Source organism: Tetrao urogallus, assembly GCF_951394365.1.
Source record: "Tetrao urogallus genome assembly, chromosome: 2".
NCBI lineage: Eukaryota > Metazoa > Chordata > Aves > Galliformes > Phasianidae > Tetrao > Tetrao urogallus.
In genome coordinates this window covers 66,480,508-66,502,382 of record NC_136814.1, presented here as the reverse complement: position 1 = coordinate 66,502,382, position 21,875 = coordinate 66,480,508, and the positions used below count along the sequence as shown (strand labels likewise).

The 21,875-nt window shown below is 47.2% G+C and overlaps 1 protein-coding gene across 1 annotated transcript; it reads right to left on the bottom strand.

Annotated features, from left to right (window-relative positions):
- Positions 1–438: 438 nt before the first annotated feature.
- On the bottom strand, positions 439–9,428 carry OSTM1 (osteoclastogenesis associated transmembrane protein 1; the record flags this gene model as incomplete). Its single annotated transcript, XM_079532634.1, has 6 exons — positions 439–494; positions 800–965; positions 1,703–1,867; positions 4,296–4,393; positions 5,879–5,993; positions 9,108–9,428. The coding sequence occupies 6 exons, from the start codon at positions 9,426–9,428 to the stop codon at positions 439–441; spliced, it is 921 nt and encodes a 306-aa protein (XP_079388760.1).
- Positions 9,429–21,875: the final 12,447 nt, after the last annotated feature.

Here is a 21,875-nt window from a genome sequence, read left to right as displayed (position 1 = left end):
GGAAATAATGTTTCAAACAGGAATGTCAAATGCTAATTCAAGTCTTTCCTGTCTATGAAAACCATTTCGAAAAGATTCAGAATCTCAGATAGGTTTCTGTGAAACTTATAGAATAAATTAAAGAGGAAAAAAAACGTGCCAAGAAAGTATTCCAGTGGTGAGAAATACAAAGGCTCAGAGACAGAAAAACACCAGCTTCAGCCTGAGACTGGAAAAAACACAGATTTTTCAAAACTGGAGTCCACACAGTGTCACACAGCCCTGCCTTGTCATGTTTGTTAATATCCTCGCTTAGAAGTCAGACAGCATTTTGTTTAACTTGTGTTGCTCTGTATCATTACACTAAACCATAATTAACTCCTCTTTTGTGCCGGCCTCATTCCAACACAATTGTACCCACTGTATACCAGCAGCAGTTCTCAGGTTTTGTTTTGCAGCTCAGCTGTATTTTTCTTGGATGTTCACAAGACTGGCATTTGACTGGATACGTTTGGCTAGAAAGGGAAAAATTATATGAAAATTAAACACAAAGAATTCCACAAAACTAGTCTCTCCACTCCCTCTATTTATTCGGCACAGACTTGCAAACAGCTTTCTGCTCACGTCCAAAAACTTTAATGAAAAGATATGGCTGAAGCTCTTTACTACCCTTCTTGAGGGGACAGCAGCAGACTAATAGTCGCTATTAGCGCCGTCAGCACAGCTGCAGGCAGAGCCGGCTGGGCCCCTGCTCCCACCAGAGCCAAGAGAGTCCCTGGCAACACCCAGCTCTAACAGCAAAATGAGCAACATCACTTACGCAAAATGAGTATCCGCTTCTTCTGCTTTGAGTGAAGGAAGCTACTAAGATAAAAAACAATAGGTAGGAAGAGGATAAAGGACGAAACGGCAATCACTGGGACTGTATCACTGCAGGGAACAGAGCAGTTGAAAGTCCTGCTCCAGAGCTTCCGAGTGATGTTCATCTAAAAGGAAAACATAAGCCAGCAGTAAGAGAGCACGCACATTCTTGATGTGCAGACGTTCAGGTCTCAAGATGTTCAAGTGTTCAAACATGACCCCAGGGAACAACTTTTCACAGATCTCCCCTCAAAAACAAGCAAATCCCTGGAAGTGTCAAAGCAGACCATTTACACAGAGCCAAAATTTCACATCAACAAACTGATAAAAAGGCTGTATGCACATACACTGCATATATTGCCACATGCCTGTTTCCTACAGAACTCACTGATAGCCTGTGCAGATGGAGCTAATCTCACACTTTCACCAACACTCCTTTTGCCCAATCACTTGAAACCCCACAACGTAACAAAGCTTTTTCCAAACATATGCTGCAAATCCTGTAGACCCCTGGACACAGCTGCTGTAATAAGGAATCAACATTACAGTCTACAAAAACAGCAGCAAAGCTTTGCATTAGAAGATTAAGAGCTTTTGTTGTTGTTGTTGTTTTTTAAAGTATTTGTCCCCTTCACAGTAGCAAGAAATTAAAGTGCATCTACTCATACTGGAACGTGCTCAGGCAATCAGGAGCTGAGGACAGGAGCTAACAAGACTGCCTCACCAGGCTCCCTCCTGCAGGACATCTGCACTACTGCCAGTCCCAAACTCAGAGAGAAAAGGCAATCCCTAGCAAGGTAAGCACAAATGGCTCAGGTTAACTTCTATAAGATCTCCCTGCTGAATATTAACAAATACTTACTGCATCTTCCACATCGATACACAAATGTGTGGAATGCCCAGACTCATCACCATGTCTGTTCAGCCTTTGCAACTTGTTATAGAGGTCATTCAAATTTTTGTAGGTTCCATTGCAGTTTTTACATACTTCAGTGTAGTTATTTGGTGATAGATCCATGGCTTGCCCCTAAGGTTATAAAACAGCAGTACTCATAAAGAGATTTAAGGTATTATAAAAATCTTAAAATACAGAGTCAAGTTTGAACCAAAAATCCAGATCTGCAACAAACCACAATGCAAAAAGGCCCAGTCAAATGACTCACATGAGAATGCAGGAAGGAAAGGGACCAACTTTAATTCATTAGGCTGTTCTAGTGACAAAATCCATTTTTTGTAGATCATGCAACTCAAACTGCTCCTTGGGCTAGCAGTATTTTGTAAAGCTTATTTCAAAAGTACCAGATAAGAGAGTATCACTATCAGATAAGAGAGAAGAAAGGGAAACAAAAGAATTGCTAGTAACTCTTACTCTGGAACCACAGATTAGGATCCTTAATAGTATTCTTGGCTTTCTTTTAATGACAGAATCATAGAATGGTGTGAGTTGGAAGGGACCTCTAAGACCATGTAGTTCCAACCCCCCTGCTATAGGTAAGGACACCTCCCTCTAGACCTGGCTGCTCAAAACCCCATCCAGCCTGGCCTTGAACGCCATGTTGATCACCTGGCCATTGTCAAGAAGTTGTTACTACTGCTGAGCAACCATGATCATTACAGACCCTGCCATAATAAACCCATTTCATTTATGGACTTCACCATTACTAAATGGAATACAACACACTTGAAAACAGCTAATGACCAACATAGGGTAAAGAGAGGCACATTCAACCTGCAGCCCAGCATGGTTTGCAGTGTGGCTGCCCCCTGCCCTATAACATCGTGGAGACAGCCAGCATGCACCCATTGCTCAGCAACAACCAAACATCAGTGTGCTATTAACCCATCAGGGCTGAAACCAGGACAAGTAGAGGGCACAGTGCAGCACTAACTCAAGTTATGGCAAATAATTTTATGTATTTTGATACATCAGCTAAACACAAACCAGTAAACAGCAAAAAATATGCAGCTGTGCTTTCCACAAACCTCAAGATTGCAAAAAAAAAAAAATTATCAATTTTTCGGTGTATTTGTGACTCCATTTTCAGTTAGCATAAATACGCGACCTGCAAATTTTCAAATGGAATGCACAGAGTTGCGATTTGACATTCAACTCAAAAATCTGATCGTGTCTCTTTGCCAAACTTTTATAAGCCCTAACTTAACAAAGAGAAATATCTCTCGCTTCACCATCACATCTTCATGTCATCATTAGTTTCACAAAAACAAGGTCAAATACCCCACATTATGGTTTCGCTGTTCTCCTTTTTTTTTTTTAATCTTTTAATTAAAAAATACTAAAAAATAAAATGTTTTGTTACTTATACACAGTAGCTCAAAAGTAATGCCTCCTATTTTATTATGTTAGTCCATGACATCAGAAGCAGATATGGCAGCAGCACCTTCTCACCAATATCCCATTACATTTTGTTGCTGTGCAACAGACGGCAGCAGAGGGGCAGTCTGACACAATGGCATCTGACATGGAAGTGTGTATGAAGCAAAGGTGTGTCACTGAATTCCTCCACGCAGAAAAAATGACATCCACTGACATTCATCAACACTTGCTGAGTGTTTATGGAGATCAAATGGGATGTGAGCACAGTGATGAGGTGGGTGGTGCCCTTCAGATGTGGCAACAGCAACAGTGGGACACATCTGCTGGTGCAGGCTTTTACAGGCATGGCATGCACACCCTTGTTCATCACTGACACCCATGGGTTAAGATCTAATTTAGACTTCTGACTGACAGACCAGACTGTGTGGCTCCCAACCAACGCTACTCCAGCTCACTTTTCTCACATCATTAATAATAAAAAAGTTTCCTCTGAGATTGTACCATACTCATTATTTCCCATTTTTACCACTGACTGATCACAGAATGTGCCTACTTACTGACTGAAACAGAACGTGCACTGTTTCTTGGGCAATTTAGGACATTTTCTTTGAGGAAAATTACTACATTTATTTCACAAACTGCATTACATTACCTTTGTAGTATGGACTGCTAATTATTTTACAAGTCAAAACAACTGTAACCATCATTTAAAGTAGCTGGTCCTTCTGAACTACTCTCTATTATTAAAAGGTTATTTAAAGATTGAATTGTTCAGGCAGAAGACAACAATTCCACAAAGAGGCAAAAAAAGAAATTTACAGCATGCAGACATTACTGCACTCACTAAGTAATTATCAACTGTTGTGAATACAGAAATTCTGACGTGAAGCAGCATCACAATTACATACAAAATGAAGTCAAGGTGAATATCAATTAGAATTAATTTTAGTGTCACCATCTCTAAACATCTGCATTTCTATAGATCATGGCTTTATCTGCATAAACTGCCACTAAGTTTGTGAATTTTGCCTGGTATATACCTGCATTATATTCAGCATAAATTAGGTTTTTCTAGCAATTAGATAATTTAGTGCTTCTCTTAAAAACACAGCATAAATACCTGAAGATTGTGTTCAAAACATGTCAGAGATTTATTGAATAAATCCATGAATTCTTGAGTAGAATTTGATAATCCCTCACTGTTGTTCTTTATACAATCTGTCAAAGAGAAAGAAAAACATGAGGATATTCCAACATTTCCAGAGCTGACAATTCCCAGACACTCCACTCTTGCAAAAAGAGCTCTCGACTATAAAAGACGGGTCTAGTCAACCCTGCATTTTCCTTATCTGCCTGCCACTGATTCTCAGACCTGCTGACCTAACTCTTCATCGAGAATACATTTCAGAATTAATTGGCCTTGATTAAGTGAAAGATGAAGACTATCATCAAGAGTTTTCTGAAGAGGGGGTCTGAATTATCTTTGGACTTCAAGATAAAACAAGGCATTACTTTTATTTTCTACCCTGCAAACCTGGCTTTGCCCAGCAACGGTAATAGCTATTATGGGAAAGCAGAAGCATCAGAAATGGAGATTAAACGGACAGCACCCAAGCAAAGGCCAGACCACAAACACAGTGGTAGAAATCAGAGTGCAGTTATTATTGTTTAATACAAGTGGCCATTTCACCATTTCAACCCCTACATATTACCATTTCCAGCCAACCATCCTACTTCAGATGCTCTAATCAGTTACACCCTTGGAAATGGCAGGGGTTTGGGAATTTAAATGTTCAGTAAGGACACTATGAGAGCAAGCCAACATTCCAGAAAATTTTCCTGAGAGAAGGAACTGACATCAGCATGGAGAACAGCCATTCAGCTGGACACTGGGAGGGCAACATACAGGTCAAAACCCGGAAGGACAGCACAGACCACACTGCTCCTTCTGTATTGTCTTTCCAGCCTTCACAGATCCCAGATGTGTAAAAGAAAAATAATTCTACACGCTCTCATCTGTAACACGTAGCTTCACAGTACTATTCCCTGCTTTCTAGGGCACCTTTAAGGTTAGGGTCCCAGTTTTCACACCAGGGGAACAGCAAAAAGCCATGCTTTATCTGTAAGCACAGCACAGCACCATCAGCAAGCACAAGGACAGTGAGGCACAACGGTGGATCTGGATACTCTCCACCCATTAAGTGAAATCAAAAGCACAGCTGTGAAGGCAAATATTATTCAACCTGAAAGCATTCCAGCTATTGGCTTTTTATTAACAAAGAAGTCAAATTTTCTTATATATATATTTTTTTTTAAATAAAAGGAAGATGGTAGAAAAACTGAAGAAACTGCACTGAAAACAAGGAAAGTCTCCATTAGAGTTTGTAGATCATAAACAAAACCCTAACATGACTACTGTTTGAACAAATTATCTAAAAGAAATATATACAATATCTGGTGTTTTTTTTTTTTTAGCTAGACTGGCACCCTCAGATTTTGGCAGCACCCCACAGCCAATACAAAAATCTCTTGTACTCCTCACTGAAGCTATTCTAGTCTAGGATCTTCACATACTACATACAGTATGTACTATACTATATACAGCATAAAAAAATACACACAATTCCAATCCGTGCAAATTTTAGATGCAGCACTGAGCTAAGTCATAACAGTAGCATGACAGCTACAGAACGAGTCACTCACTTGCACAGTTGGCTGCCTCCCACGTGTCATTAAAGAACGCTGAAAGGGTCACAACTACCTGCAGCCTGTCCGAGGTCAGGATACTTTTGGCACAGTCGTGGCTCTCGGAGGAATTCTAGAACAAAAATGAAATTAAAAAAGAACAATCAAATGTTAAAAAAAACGAAGGGAAAGCTTTTGGAAGGTATTTTAGGCAAACAGCTAAATATCACATCTCATCACACTGACATTTCTAGACTAAGCAAAGCAGAATCGACTGAAGAAAAAAGTCTTTTGATCCTCAAAATCTTACTACAAGCAACACAGCTTGCTGTGCACTGCCTCTGAAGAGCTACTAGGACTGCATGAACATCAATTAAAAGTATGTGACACCAACAAGAAGGAAGCACAAGGTGATCTTTAAGATCCCTTCCAACCCAAGCCATTCTGTGATGTCACGATTCTATGACAGGCCTCTGCCAGCCAGCTCCTGTTCCCCTGTTTCTGGACAGCTGTCCCTGGAGCCAGCTCCAGGCCCTCACAGCCAGAGAAACAGATGGGGTCATTCTCAAGAGACCACAGAATTATCTGAAGGAGCTGAACCAATGCAACGGCCTCCAAGCAAACAAAACCCAAACAACAGAAAACGACATCCAGAAATGCTGGACCAACATACTATATCAGCAGCAAGCTGCTTCCACATACAGCTATACAGGAACAAAATCCTCCAAAGGGCAACACAGCAGTAAACTCCCATGAGCCTACTATTAAGCCAGGCTCTCTTCTTCATTGGATGTGGGTACCAAGCTGATCTCATCTGAGAGAGCCATCCAACATACCCAATCCTCAAAGGGGACACATTAGGAGAATTCTCGGAACAAATTATTCTCTGGATGAAACCAATAAAAAAAGAATGACTATAAAAGCAGCTACAAAATAAACAGGAAATGAAATATCCCTATTAGAATTTACAGTGTTTTTCTCCTCTAGAGCTTTATTTTCTCCCTCAAATCCCCGATAGAAACCATGATCTGCAGTCAGCTGACTCCTGTGCTCTAGCTCCTGGTTTCTAGCTGCTAAATTGCCTTAAGCACTCCTCAGAACTGTCACAGCTGCCAAATGCCTCTTTGATAAGCAACACAGACCCACAGACCGGGACATGCAAGAAAAGAATCTCTTCAACAAGAAATGCATGGCTTATACAGCTGTATGAGACATATATTTTCCACCCTTATAATACATTTATTTAGTTCTTTTTAAATAAGAAAGTTTCCCTTTGAGACTGAACTGCAGAAGTCTAATATTACCACTTCTGGTAACTCCCACAGTTTCAATTCTAGTAAGTAGCAAACAGACACGCAATCAAGTTGCATATGCAGGAAACTCCCCGACTGCTTCACAAGGTGCAGTTAAAACTGAAACTTCCTCACCACAAACTCATGAGTGGGAAAAAGCATTTTACATCCCAACATGGATCCAGTCAAACTATATTGTTCCTTAAAGATGCTTTCTTAAGTTATTTAATAAGCCTAGTGAGGAGGATTTTACTTTTCGGGGATGTCCAAAACTTAACTTGACTGTTTCTTTCATGCTGTGTAACTACTGCAGGATGGGAATGACCAAAAACATCAAATACCTGATCAATCATGATCATGGACTCAGGTCAAAGGAGCTCACTTTCTGTATTTATTTGGTTAAGTCATCCTTGCACAGAAGGAAAGTCAAATGCTCTTCGAAACAAATTTCAGATGAAATTCTGAACCAGCACTCCAGAAAAACAGCCCTAATGAGTTCTTACATACTGCAAGCACTGGGATTTGTTTGGCAACCTACCCAGAAGTATCCCAGAGGTAACCTGCGCCCACAAATGCAAGGTATTTCAGCAGAGTTCTGTACGTATCTTTAAGATGTCATATAAAAGTAAGAATCGCAGGCTCACTCCCACACCTTCACATGACCTAATCTGAGATGGCATGGAACGGTCTCCAGACAAGAAACAAATAACACAGGTGTCTACACTCAAACAGCAGACTACAGGCTAGGTACTTGTCCTTGAGAGGGCAAATATCAAATGAATGCCCATTTGCTTTTCCACTACCAGAACAAAGGCGAGGGGGGTCAGGCAGACAACAAATCAAAAGTAGGCAAAAAGTGACACTTCTTAACATGACAGCTAACTGAATGTGAAACTGTTTACAGCATGAAGCTGCACTATCAGAAGTCTATGCAGGTTTTGTCTATCAGTAGTGATTCCAAACACAGATTCAGTAATCTCTAAACTGGGAGTCTCAGTGACAGACTGCTATAAACTTGCTATAAACTCTTCCTGTACTCTAGGAGGACAACCACTTCCAGTCATCATCAGAGAATGGACAAAGCCCTTCGGTCTCATCCAACCGCTGTCATCTTCACACCATGTTAGGGACTAACTTTTAAAAACAGACAAGTTGGATGAGTTAAAGAACAGACATAAATGCATAGCATTAGTCATCAACCACGTCCAGTAGGGAGAAATGAAAATAAGGGGATGGAGATGCAGGAAGATGGCAGCAGGAGACCTGTCTTCAGTGAGGGTTTCCCACTGCTGAGGCTCAGAGGCATAAGCCAGTGCCCAGAGCTACCATGTTTCTGCCACACGCTCCTACCAGCCTTGGATCCATGCGCACGGGGATTTGGTTCCCCAGAAAGGCAGCATTACTCGTTGATGACATAAAATCACAGAATATCCTGAATTGTAAGGACCCAACACGTATCACTGAGTCCAACCCCTGGCTCCACACAGGGCCACTCAAAGTTCAATCCTATGCCTGAGAACACCATCCAAACCAGCAGCTTGGGCCATGCCCTCCACCCTCTGGTGAAAAACCCTTTCCCAGTGCCCAATGTAACCCTCCCTGACGCATCTCCATGCCATACCCTCAGGTCCTGCCGCTGCCATAATCAGAGAGCAAAGATAAGTGCTGCCCTTCTCCTCCTCTAGGGAGGCCATCACGAAGCCTCCCCTCAGGCACTCAGCAAACCTGAAGCGCAGCTTCAAAGCAACCCCCATCCAAAGGAGAAGGCAGGGTCTTTTCCCTCTGTGCACCCCACCACACCAGGAACTGGCACAGACGGACAGCCGGTACCAGAACACCGCTTCCCCTTTCACAAGGCCATAAAAGGAACTCGGAGCACCGAAAGCGCTCCCCTCAGCGCAGGGACACCCGTCTCTCGAGGAGCCGGGCCCCCGTCCCCGCCCCGTCAGACGCACCCCGACGGCGCGGGCGATGTCCCCATACTGCGTCAGGAGGCTGCGGTAGAGGCCGCCGCAGGCCTGGCAGAGCCGCACTGGGCGGGCGCGGCGGGCCAGGCACCCCGACAGCGTCGCGCTGCCCTCCGCGAAGGCGGTGAGGAGGCGACGGCACTCGGGCTCCAGCTCGGGCAGATCTCCGGGCAACCCCGCGGCTCGCAGTTCCGCCGCCATCCCCGTCGCCAGCTCCTCGGCCTCGTCCGGCGCCTCCAGCCCGGCGACGGGACCGAAGGCGAGAGCCAAAGCGGGCAGCAGAAGCAGCTGACAGCGCAGCGGCGCCATGGCGGCCGCGCCGAGGAACCGGAAGTGCCGTGCCGGGCAACGGCCCGCCTCCGCCTGGGGAAGCGGCCGCTCATTGGTGGAGACAGAGAAAGAGGCGGGGCCAAAGGCGGAGCGGGCTCGTGGGTGGGCGGGCGGGCGGGGATGGGGCCGGGTAATGGCGGCGGCCTGTGGGGTGCGATGGTTTGCGGCTCCGCGCAGATGCACTGTGCCCTGTATGGCCCTAAGACGTCCCTGGTTCTGAGTACATCTAAAAGTTTTGTTCTCTTAGATATTCGTGACGTGCGAGTGCATTTTCTGTACCATATTCCAGTCGGGCAACACTGTTTTCATCCAAAAATAACGGTTAAAAGTACCTGTTGTATAGGAAGGCACTTTGAAGTGTGAAGAAAAAATAAATAAATAAATAAAACAGCAATAATTAGAAAAAATCCCCAAATCAGAAAAAGGAATCAATGAGGGAGGAACATACCACACTTTCTGCAGTCGGAGCACCTCCTGAGCAGTGTCCCAAGGCAGGGCTCCCCTGTTCACACCTGGTCACCAATTTTCCCTCATGGCTTCCATAAAAGCATAGTCACTGGAAGCAGGCCCTTTCCAGAGCAGCAGGTGTGAGTGACAGCAGGCAGGCAGTCTTCCACCAGGGCTGCAGTGCCCTGCTTTCTGCTTGCTCCTGTGTCCACCGGGACCCTCACCTATGCCCATTCCATGTCACTACCATTACTTCCAGGGACTTCAATGGGCTTCGCACAGGATCTAGGTTTCTCTGGAAAAGGTCTAGGTCAGATATGGCAGTGATACAGTGCTAGCTTGCTGTGATCTGGTCTAGCTAGCATTAACTTATTTCACTTTGACGATAAATGTCACAGCATCATGCCATGGATATGCCTAGGATGTTTTTATGCTGCCAAATGAAAATACAACATAAAGGTAGTTATAAAGATGTCATCCGGCAGGCAATCGACAGAAGAGAGGGCACCTAATATCTTCAGACAAGATGAACATCTTGGCAGTGAAGAAATGTCTTACAAAACAGTGAGTTTGAAAATGGAAAATGAAATGAAAACTTAACAAGTGTGACACAGAGAAACGAGAAACCAGGGACAAAAAGTGCACCAGACCATTCCCTTAAGCTTTTCACTGTGCATTAATCAGGTACTATTCTGGATAACAGATCTTCACCCAGTACTACTGCTCTGCCTGCCAAGGTGGGTCTAAGTAATACTGTGCAACATTTGGTAGACCAAGCCAAGGACCGTGTCTAACAGATAGCATGGACAGGAGAAACACCTCTAGAAAACTAGAATTGCTTGATAGGATGGGCATCAGGGCCTGGGCATTACCCTGCTATTGTTTAGTTTAGTATCAACTAGACCATGGGGTGTAGGCTGAACACTGAGAAACATTGCCCATGGGGTATGTTTGGTGAGCGCAGCGCAGCTGGCAAAGCCTGAGTGGTGCAGACCCCTTGGCTCTGGGTGTCCTGCAGCATCCCTCAGCCAAGCACCTGTATGGGGACTGCTTTCTTCTGGGGCATGGATCACCTTATTCTGGAATTGGAATCACCTTGTTCCGGGTGGATTCTTGCCTTCTTCTCGCTCAATCCAAGCACAATAAAGGTGTCCCCTGGGCTCCTCGCCCCGGTATGTCTTGTCTGGCCACATCTACCCGGGAGAGGGCAGCAGCAATCGGGCGCATTGCGCTCACTCTCGCTTTGCCCCAAACCATGAGTTTCCTGCAGAAAATCTGCATTCACGGGGTCAGCAGACATACAGGCCTCCCACATCCCCAAAGCAGCCTTCGTCACCCGGGCTCTCTCTCCTGCTGACACACACCGTCACCAGGGAGGTCCCACTATGCTGTGGGGTGCAGCGGCTTCATTTCCATGGGTCGCAAGGATGTGCTTTCCCATTTTGCATGGAAGCTGAATAAGCTCCTTTGCAAGAACATGCTCGTCCTGTCAGTAGAAAACTGATCAGAGGGAAAAGAAAAAAGAAAAAAAAAAAGAAAAAAAAAAAAAGTTGTAATAGTTTCGGATAAAATCTTGAAGGTTTAAACAGAATAAAAGCATTTCTGGTATTAGTAAACGCATTGCTGCAGACATGTTAGAAAGGTATCTAGTCCTAAAGTACTTCTCATTCAGAAATTTGCAAACTTTGTCAGATGTTGTTCAAAAACAGGACCTGAAGAAGACACAAGCCAGATCTCTTCTCTGAAAATAAAGTGTTGTTCTTGGGCAGAAATCAGTGTTCACCTTGTCAACCATTAACAAATTTGATTCATTTTCTCATAAAAATGGTGCTGTTTTCTTTCCTCTCAAGTGGCTATACTCACGACTAAAGCAAGCAGGATTGGGTCTCTGCCAAGAAATCTCAGGATAAGAATGTCTAAGAATATCTAAGAATATCAGAAGTCCTGCTTTGTTATATAGTTTCAGCTATATGGTTCCTGAGAACAGAAAATATTACAGTGCCTACCCTGACTACGAGAAGAGATCTGTATAATTGCAAGAGCTTTACCTTCACAGCGAAGAAGCTGGACACAGCAGGTGAATGTTGATTTCCTATGCAATCTTGGTAAGTTTGTGGAGATGCCAGCCTGAACCAGAGAAAATGAGTTGGGAGCTGCAAAGCTGGTTCTTATTTTTGTCTGCATGGTTTCTCCTTACTGCCTTCAGTGATCTTTCTCCTGACTTACAGCAGTGCAAGCTAAGAACTGAAACCCTGATCCAAAACTGCTGCCCTCGTCCAAAATAGGGGCAAATGAGAGCAGAGCAGTGCCAGCGTTGTCTGTGAAGAGGTGTCTCTGAAGTAGAACAAATGGGAATCTTTTAATTAATCCTAACTAATTTCTTTATGAAGACAGCAAAGCTAAACATGAGCAAAGAACCAGCATATTACATCTTCTTGCAGAGCCGTATCCTGTTTACGGAAAGCTTTTCTTCCCTGTCTCCCTCACAGCCCTGCCTGTATCTGATCACTCACAAGGCCAATGTTGGCTCCTTCATGTGGTGCTTACAGCAGATGTCAGAGCTCAGCAGTGCTCACCCAATTCAGTGACTTTTTTCCAAGCTCCACAGAACATCAGAAGGCGGTTCAGGCATATAACTGTGTAATTAAGGGTATGAACACATTTCTATCACATACAAGAAAATGAACTGGTGAGGAAATAAATATGTTAAATAACCTATTGGCTTGCAGATCCATTTTTCGTTGGCTGCAAGTAAAAATCATCCTAGCAATACAGCATAATTGTCTGAGCAATTTCTTATTTTCAAAAGATTATGTGAGCTTTTGTTTAAAAATGATTGACAAAGCCTTGTCTAGCTGCAATATTTCTGGCCAGCCTGAGACATCGTGCCTGTTAGCACAGTCCTGCTGGAGTATTTTTTTTTTTTCATGTGCATAGCAAAGAATATTAAAGCCTTTTCCCTCAGTGCAAGAATACAGTCACATCTTCTCTAAATCATGAAGAATGAGCAGAAGCAGATAGAAGAAAAGCAGTTCACTGATACTGACACTGATGGTTTAAAATAATTTCAGTCATTAATACTGAAGAACACCCCAAATTACCAGTGGATTTGAAAATTAGATGCCAAATCTTGTCCTTCATTCCCCTGTGCTCTGGAGCAATAAAGCTGCTTTGGCTGAATGGAAATCAGGGAAGGTCAGACGCTTGAACTGTGAACACACACTCACAGACAGCATTCTCTCTATGAGAAAATGCTATTCCCAAGCAAACTTCAGAAATTTTAGACCTCCTAGGAAAGGAGTGACAATGTCTCATATATTTTTAGGAACCCTCTAGAAATTCAAGGTTGACTCCTTGAGCTCACCGAATGAAACAAGGAAGAATGAATAGCAGTGAGTGGATCAAAAGTTCCTCTACTGACCATCACAATCCACAGAGACCTGCCCATCATTCCTCTATGCTTTCCACAGTCACCCACTTCTAAACCCATGGCCTCTGGTGGATACTCCGGTCTCCTTCAACCAGGAGTTGAGTGGAGGAGTCATGGATGCGACCCCGTCCTTGGGGCTGTAATGTCAGAAGGAACTGAAGAGACCTGACATATGGAGCTGGGAAGCCTGCGTTCATCTTCCCATTACCAAAGATACAGAGAACACAGGACATCTATCAGCTGACCCTCTTCCCTCTTTAACATCATCATGCTTCTAAAGAGGGAAAACAAACCCACATCTTGTTTTGAAGGCTTTCATTTTCTATAAGTGTGTAACAGTGTCATAGCTTGGAGTATCATAGATGGTGCTGTATGATCTTTGCTAAGACCTTAAATGTTTGCATATAACACTCTCTGTAAATCCAATGCACAGAGAGGTGTCATTTCCACACACCTGGCAGGGGAAAGAAAGTACATTATCTTTTTAGAATTACAACTAGAAAACAATTAATTGTCAGTAGGTAATCATATCATTCTGAAAAGATCCAGCTATCCAGCTTGAAATAAGCTTGTGGGTTTAGGATTTTTTCTTTCTTTCTTTCTTTCTTTTTTTTTTTTCAGGAGAGTGCTGTACTTGAGCAATTGAATGGTATTACATTTAAGGTCCTGGGTGGCATGCCATTTCCTTATTCATATGCTTCTAATTAAGCCTTAATTATGCCATTCGTTATGAAATGAAAGAAGAGCTGTTAGCCTGGATATCTTCCACAGCAGTAAAACAGGATGATACAGATAAAATAGCAAATGTATAGAAAGAGAATGAAGGTATGCACGGGGGGGGAAAAAATAATCTTTTGAAGATAATGATGTTTAAAACAGGGCAGAAACATCAGAGGCAGCATTACAGTGCAGTTGCCACAAAAAAACTTCCTGATCAATGTAAACAGTATGAAAGGTACATTCCTTTTATAGCCTGTTGGGAGTGTGGATGACTGTCCATGCGCAGACATACCCAGAGAGCCCAGATCTGTATTTCCATAACCCAGTGTTGGTGTGGAGTGATTGCTCCACCTTCCCCAGCCTCCTCTCAGCCTCCTCCCCAGAAAGAGCCAATCCAAGCCCATTGCTCTGTTCTGAGCAGGTCATACCCTGATGCCCATATTCTCCTGCTGAATTTCACAAAGTTCCTGAAGCACAGGCCTAAAGCAAGAAGAATGGCCAGCCCTCAGCCCTCAGCCCTTTGAGTTGATCAGTCTGTCTCTGTGCTGTGTCAGCATGGAGCTGACAGCTGTTTTCTGCAGGCTTTCTGCTTCTCCTTTTGTGGCAGTGGGCAGGGATTGCCCTCCAAGTGTGGGGAAAGCTCTCCCCACAGAGTAGTACAGCTTCTTGGCGAAGCCATATTACAAAACAGTATTTGTGCTTGAAAGGAATTTATAAGCAGGAGAGGAACCATCTTTCTACATTGGCAGATAGTGGTGGGAGAAAGGGGAATGGCTTTAAACTAAAGAAGGGAGATTTAGGTTAGAAGTTAGGGGCGTAATCATTTCTCAGAGAGTGGTGAGGCACTGGCACAGCTGCCCAGAGAAGCTGTGGGTGCCCCATCTCTGGAGGTGCTCAAGGCCAGGTTGGATGGGGCCCTGGGCAGCTGAGCTGGGGGTTGGCAGCCCTGACATGACAGGGCTGGGTGGGTTTTGAAGCCCTTTCCAACCCAAGTCACTCTATAATTCTATGATTCTGTGATTTTTCTACTTCCCTCTGAATCACAAGACAAACTATGACAGAAGAGTGCCCCTAACAGCGCCAGATGATTTCAGCAAAGTTCTCAGAATTTAGGGACTGATTATCCTACTCCACATACATGTTGGTTGGGGTAGAGGGAAGGAAAGCAAAAAGAAGTGGGGTTCAGACTCTACAGCAGTATTTCAGGTTGTCACACCAGCCAGCTCCCACTGCCAGTGATGCTCTGTGGCTGCATGAGGAGGACAGCCCAGTGCCAGGAGCAGGGCATCTCCCACCCTGCCTGGGCAGCACAGAGTGGGCATTGGGAACCCTGATGCTGGCAGTGCTCTGAGCTAGGTGCTGCTGAGAACACGGTGTCACTGCCCAGGCTGTGATGGAAGTCCTACTAGGGCCAAACATTCCCATCTGCAAATGTGTGAGTCTGCTAGCTCCTTGGGGCTGTACACAGGCAGAAAAGGCAGCACGCTCTGATCAAGAGGGTGTAAACACAACACTGAATGCCAGATGTCTCTCCTGATGCCAACAGTCAGCTCCAAAAGGCTGCAGGCGATTGGGGACTCCTGAGGATGTTTTGCAAACAGTGGCTGTGACACCTCACGGTGCTAATTGCAGAGCTCAGGGTCCTTTGCTGCAACCTGGCAGCCTACAGAACTTAGTGAAATACACAAATAATATCTCAGGTGCACATACCAAATGCATTTTATGCTGCTAGAATAAGATTTATAGGCGTTCAGCTTCTTTCTCTTCTATTTATTTTTTTATCGTTTAGAGTTGTTCACTAAAAATGTAATTTTATCCTACGTTTTGGAAAAAAAGAAAACAAACAAACAAACCAACAACTCCAAGCCCCACAACCATTAAATCATAGTTTGGATGCAGGACAGTACCCGACATTTCCCTGCAGGGTCATTGCAGGTGAGATCGCCGTCTTGGCCCAAGCGGCCCCCGGCAGGATGCGGCCGTATGCGAGCGGCCATCGGTGGCACTGACCTCCCGCCTTCCCCCGCCCAAGTACGGGGACACGGATGGGAAACTCCAAGTGCCCGAGGGATGGGGCGGGTGGCACCGGGGAGGGCAGCAGTGGTAAAAAGTAGGCGGCAGCGACCTGTTGGCAGAGCTGCTGCACCAATAGCCTCCTGGGGAGCCAGGGTCTGCCCTCCCCCACCCCCCACCCTCCCCCCCAAAAAATAATAATATTAAATAAATTGCCCTTTCTCTTTGATAGGGCCTCAGGGCTCAGAGACCCAGCCGAAGAGTTGCCCTGCGTCCGGGGGGGGGGGGGGGGGGGGGACAACAACGACGACGACAACGACGACGACAGGGGACGACAGGGGACGACAGGGGGTCCTCGCAGCCCCTCAGGAGCGGGGTCAGTCCAGGGGAACCCGTTTCTCTCACGGAGGGGGGGTTCTTTCGAAGGGGCGGCGGCTCTTGCTGCTCGACGCTGTCTTTGGGAGCGAGGCAGCCCCCCGCCCCGACCCCCTCGACCCCCCCGATCCATCCTTGCCACCGAGGGGTCGGCTCCCCTGCCCGGGGCCGCGCCGGGACTCGGCTTTTTGTTATTTTCACGGAGCAGATATTAATTAAAAGCAATACATGATTAAAAAGTAATGAGTTGAATAAAAATTATCTCCGCTCATTTTCTGATTATGTTAATTGTTAAAAACCCTTCAATCACGCCGTTGCAGTCAATGGGTTTTAATGTGAAATTAGTGGGCTCTTGATAACTTACAGTCCAGAATAATCTCGGAGGTTTTGTCATCACTCCTAATAATAACGAGCGGGGACCGGGAGCGGCGGCCGCCGGCGTTCCGCTCCGCGCAGCCCTTCCCCCAGGAGCCAACCTGTGCCTTTGTGGCACACGACTTCGCTTCCACACGTGGCACACGCGGTGGGCTCTCCCCGTGCACTGCCAGTGAGTCTGGATGTGTGCAAAAAGCATGCCCGGCAAAGGGACGGTCAAACAGTTTTGTCTCGTTTTCTAGTTTGCTTTATTTTATTTTGCTCCCCGGCTCATCCAGAATCTCGCAACCGTTTCTCTTCTCTGTTTTATTATCTCCGTAAGGAATGAGCCCCGCGCGGAGCACAGATCCGGACAGAAAGCACTCGGGGCAGTGCGTCTGTTAGGTACAAAATGCTGGCGGTGGGACTCCGCTCTCCCCCGACGGGAGAAGGCAAAGGGCTGCAAATCACCTCGGCCCCAGCCCGCGGTTACGCGAAACCGCGCTTCTCTCCCACAGATTCGTTTGGGAGCGCCTTCATTTCCATGCAGGCAACCAAACGGATCCTCCCCTACCCGAGAGCCGCGGGAATGTGCACGTACTGAGCGCCGTTCGCACCCAGTCCCCATCTCGCTCAGCCCGCGGCCGCCTGCACGGCACCGGCACCGACCCGCAAAGCGCTGCGTGACCTCGGGCTCGGCCGGGCTCCTCCGCACGGGCTGCTGCGGAGACTCGCGGCCCCGCTCCTTTGCGTTACAACTCATCCTTAGCCCCCCTCCCCTTCCCGCTTCGCACCCCCCCCCCCCAACACACACATACACCGGCTCTCGCGGTGCCCCCTCCCCGGCTGTCCGGACCCGTCGGGAAGGGAGAGGCGTTCTTCGGTCTGTTTCGTGTTTGTTTCATTACGGTTGTACTGTTGTTATTTGTAAGTCGCTCCCCAAAAGAGCCGCGCGTCCCCGCAGCCCCCAGCGGAGGTCCGCGCCGGGCCCTTTCCCCATTTGCATCTCCGTCGGCTGAAGATCATTTTAATAAATAGCGATGAGAGGGGAGCGCGTCTGGAGGGCCGCCGGCAGCATTCTGAAGCCAATAGAGTTTGTAATTCTACTTGATCATCCCTTATTGATTAGAGTAATCAAGACGAGGAGCTGCCCGGGCTCCGAGCGTTCCGCGGCATATCATTAACGATAAGAGTCAGTTAATTCTGCCGCCGGGTAATGGTGCCGCGATGAAGAGTTCATTTGCATGAGATGCTGAGCCCCGTAACGAGAGGACAAAAATCACTAATTAGGAGCGCGGAGTGGCTCGAGTTCTTCAAGCACCCTTTGGAGATGAGGGGTGATACAAAGAGACCGCGCTGCCGTGTAAATCCGGGACACGGGCACCACGGCCGCGGGGCGCTCCCGGTTGCACCGGCTCTGTCGGGACCCGGCCCGGGGGGGAACCCGTGCCGGCGGCAGGGACGGCAGCGGGGTGCGGCGCTGCGGGCACGGGGGGAGGGTGGGGGGGGGGGGGGGGAGGACGGGAATGTCGGAACCCTCTGCTAGGAGGTTTATTTTATTTTATTTTAGTAGAGAAAAATAGAAACGTTGCGCCGTTGGGAAATAAAAAGACTGATAAAAATATCAAGGGAACCGGCAGTGCGAGGGCAGCGGGGAGCCGCTAAGAACCGTGGGCCGAGTCTGGGGAGCAGCCCCCAGCCCGCACCTGCGTGCCGCTGGGAGCATCCCCCCCCAACCCCGCACCGGGACCGCCCCCGCTGCCCCGCGAGGCCGCCTCCCCGCCTCCCCTTAGCACGGCCGGCCTCGGGGCGCTCCCCTAAAGCCGGGCCGTGCTACAGGGCACCCCTCTACGAAGCCGTTTCCGCCGTCCCAGAGCCACCCCCACGACGGGGCCGGCAGCTGCCCGCTTAGCGCTAACTTCGCCCCTTCTCTTGGATGCGGAGTAAAGGCTTCCCGGCCCCTCGTTGCGGCTAATCGTAGGTGGCAGCGTGGAAAGCGGCGGTGCCCGCCGCCTCTCCCAAGTGTCCCCGTGTCCCCCGGCTCCGGAGGCTCCCGACCCCGCTGCCCCCCGCCGCCCCCCGCCCGCTCTCGCGGCCCCGTCCCGCTCCCCCCGGCTCCCCCGGCCCGGCCCTTTTGGGGACTTTTGTCTGCGATGTGGCTGAGGGCTCCTTTCCCCTTGTTCTTCCCATAGAGAATAAAGTCAGTCTGTATTTAATGGTTATGGCGGATGTGAGGAGGATTTGGCAAATGAAGAGGCCTTTCGCTCTAAAATATTGTTCCTTACGTCGTGTGAGTCTACCAACCCACCACGACCCCATATTCTTCTCCGGGTGTCTGACTCGAATGACAAACGAGCTGATTTTTTCAGTACATCGCTGGGAAATGTAGTGAGTGATAATAGAGATTTCTCTTTCATTTTTTACGCTTGACTTGGTTATTGTTGCTTTTCTTTTCCCGTGATTCCTTCTGAGGATTAGCTCTGACTTCCCCACTATTGGCGGTCAAAGTGGCCCAAACTCTGGATGACAATTGATGGGGATCAGGGGATTGCCCATTCTGTGCCTGTAAGAACTGATTTGCGCAAGAGAAACTCATCAAGTAGAGGCGAAGAATAAAAAGCGTTTGGGGGTAAATGTATTCATTGAGAAGGGTTCTTCCAAATTGCTTCGAAGTTTTCTTAATGAAAAGTAACGCTTGCAGCAATCAACGGCTTTCTGACGGATTACAAACCTGGAAAGGACCGTGGGGCTGCATTTAAAGCGCCTCGGGCTCGGCTCCCAAAGTGTCCGAACGGGGTCAGCCCGGGGAGCTCGGGGCCGCGGCTCGGGGCGGGGAGCAGCTCAGGAAGGTGGGTGCGTCGATGCCCTTAACGCGGTGCTGCGCCCAGGGAAAGCGAGAGCGCGGCGCCGAGTCAGGGGAATCACTAACTCTGTACCCCGGGGACCCACCCAAAGCTCCATTTACATCAGAATGATCATTGTGCCGGGGGGGAGAGCGAAAATTCCGCGGCTGCAACGGTCCGCCGAGAGGTGCGAGACGGGAGAAAGGAAGAAGGAGAAAAGGGGAAGGGGTAAAGGAGGAGAAAAGAAGGAGAAAAGAAGGGGGGAAGGGGGAGAAAGGAAGGAGAAAAGAAGGGGAAAAGGGGAGAAAGGAAAGAGAAAAGAGGAGAAAAGAGGAAGAAAAGGAGGAGAAAAAATAGGGAAAAGGAGAAAAGGGGGGAAAGCACAAGGAGAAAAGGAGAGAAGTTAAGAAGGGGGAACAGGGGAGAAAGGAAAGGGAAAAGAACTAGAAAAGCAGAAAAGGAGAAAGGAGAAAGAGGGAAAAGGAGAAAAGAAGGAAAAAGAAGGAGAAAAGGAGAAAAGAAAAAGAGGTGTAGGAAGGAGAAAGACTCCAAGACTCCTGCAAGGAGAATAAGGTGGACGCTCCCGAGCCCCTTCTCTCCAGGGTGGCAGCGCCGAGCAGGATCTGGCCCAGTCTCCTTCCCCCTCACTTCTCTCCCCTCGAAGTGAAGCTTCGGACGTTTTAACTTCGATTTTGTTAATTAGTCGAATCATTAAGGGCCGGGTAGAGCGGGCCGGGGGAGGCGGCATGCAGCGAGAGGGGAGGCTTCATGCCCTGGTAGGGTGAGTTCTGTCGGCCCAACCGTGCTGCATCCCGCTTTTCAGCTCGTTTGTTTGTTTTTTGATTTCTTTCCATCCCTCCACAACCCCCCCTTTACTTTTTTTCTTCTTTTTTTTTTTATTTCTCCTTCCCCCTTTCACATTTTTCTTAAGCATCCGAAAGACACGATGAGAATGCCCCCGACATGAAAAGGGTTACACCAGAAAGGAGAGCAAGGAGGGATTCCCCCTCCCTCCCCTGAAACCCCAAGGGCCAGAATATTAACTTTTTTCCCCCTGCATCTTGTCAATGCTATCATGGCTTTGATGGGAGGGTCTTCAAGGTGGCACATTTCTGAACTTAACCCCTTTTCAAGCTAACTCTCTACCTCCCTTGTTAGTGCCCAGCTCTGAACTTCTGAAGAGTATTTTTGTGTGAGTCAGGGTTCATTCACTCGGGGGCTTTTGTCGGACTTTCTTCCTTTCAGCCCTCAGTGTGTTACACCAATTAAAGGACGACGTGCTGTAAATGTAATGGGCCGAGCAGTGATTGTTTTTGACAAGCAACAAAACACATAGATCCACCCCTTAGATTAGGCCGTTGAAGGGAGGTTCATGCCGGTCAGTTTACTGAATAGTTCATGAACTGTAATTCTGAGGGCTTGTGTGAAAGAAAATGTCTCTCTCTCTCTCCCCCTCTCTCTCTTTTTCCCTCTAAAAAGAAGAAACACCAAGTACCCAGGGGGAAGGGGAGATGGGGGGTGAGGGGGGGGCGAGGGAGGCTGGAGGGAGTAGAGGTGGCTTTGTCTTGTCATTTAGAGAGGGGAAAAAAAGAAGCTAACAGTCAAGCCACTTTGTGTCACTGCCCACGTCAGCTCCCTCTGCGCTGTGCTCCTCACACACATCCCTGCGGCAGCCCCCAGCCAACCACCTTCATGCTTCGTGTCTGGCCCAGGAAGCCCTCAGGAGGGCCCAGAGCCTTCATGGTTCTGATTTCATTCTACAGGGGGAAGAAATCATGAATTAGAGGAGAAAGTACCAGAAGCATTGCAGTGCTGTGTCGTGGGCCTGATCCTGGTCTGCTTGAACTCAATACAAAAAGGAAAATCGTTCTATAACATGAGCAGGAGTGGAGTCAAATGGATTCGGGCAGTGGAAAATGATCCTTCCCAAAATGTCCCACAGCCAATGGGGTGCGGGTCATGTCAGTTGTGTAAGGGAAGCAACTTGTGTAAGGGAAGTCCCCACAGAGCAGGGATGGCTCAGGAAATGCAGGCACAGAGCTACAAAGAGCATGGAAAGAAGAGGTAGATGGTTCTCCTCATCCTGACTTAAGTTCTGCCCCTAACTCAAGTTCAAAGTGATCTGAGGCAAGGAGGGGCACCCTTCAATGTGCAGCCCCAGAAGCTGCAGGGTGATGTCTCAAGGAGAAGCTGCCTCAGATTTTCCTATGGAGGAGACCCAGCAAGGGCTGGCAGCTCTTGCCT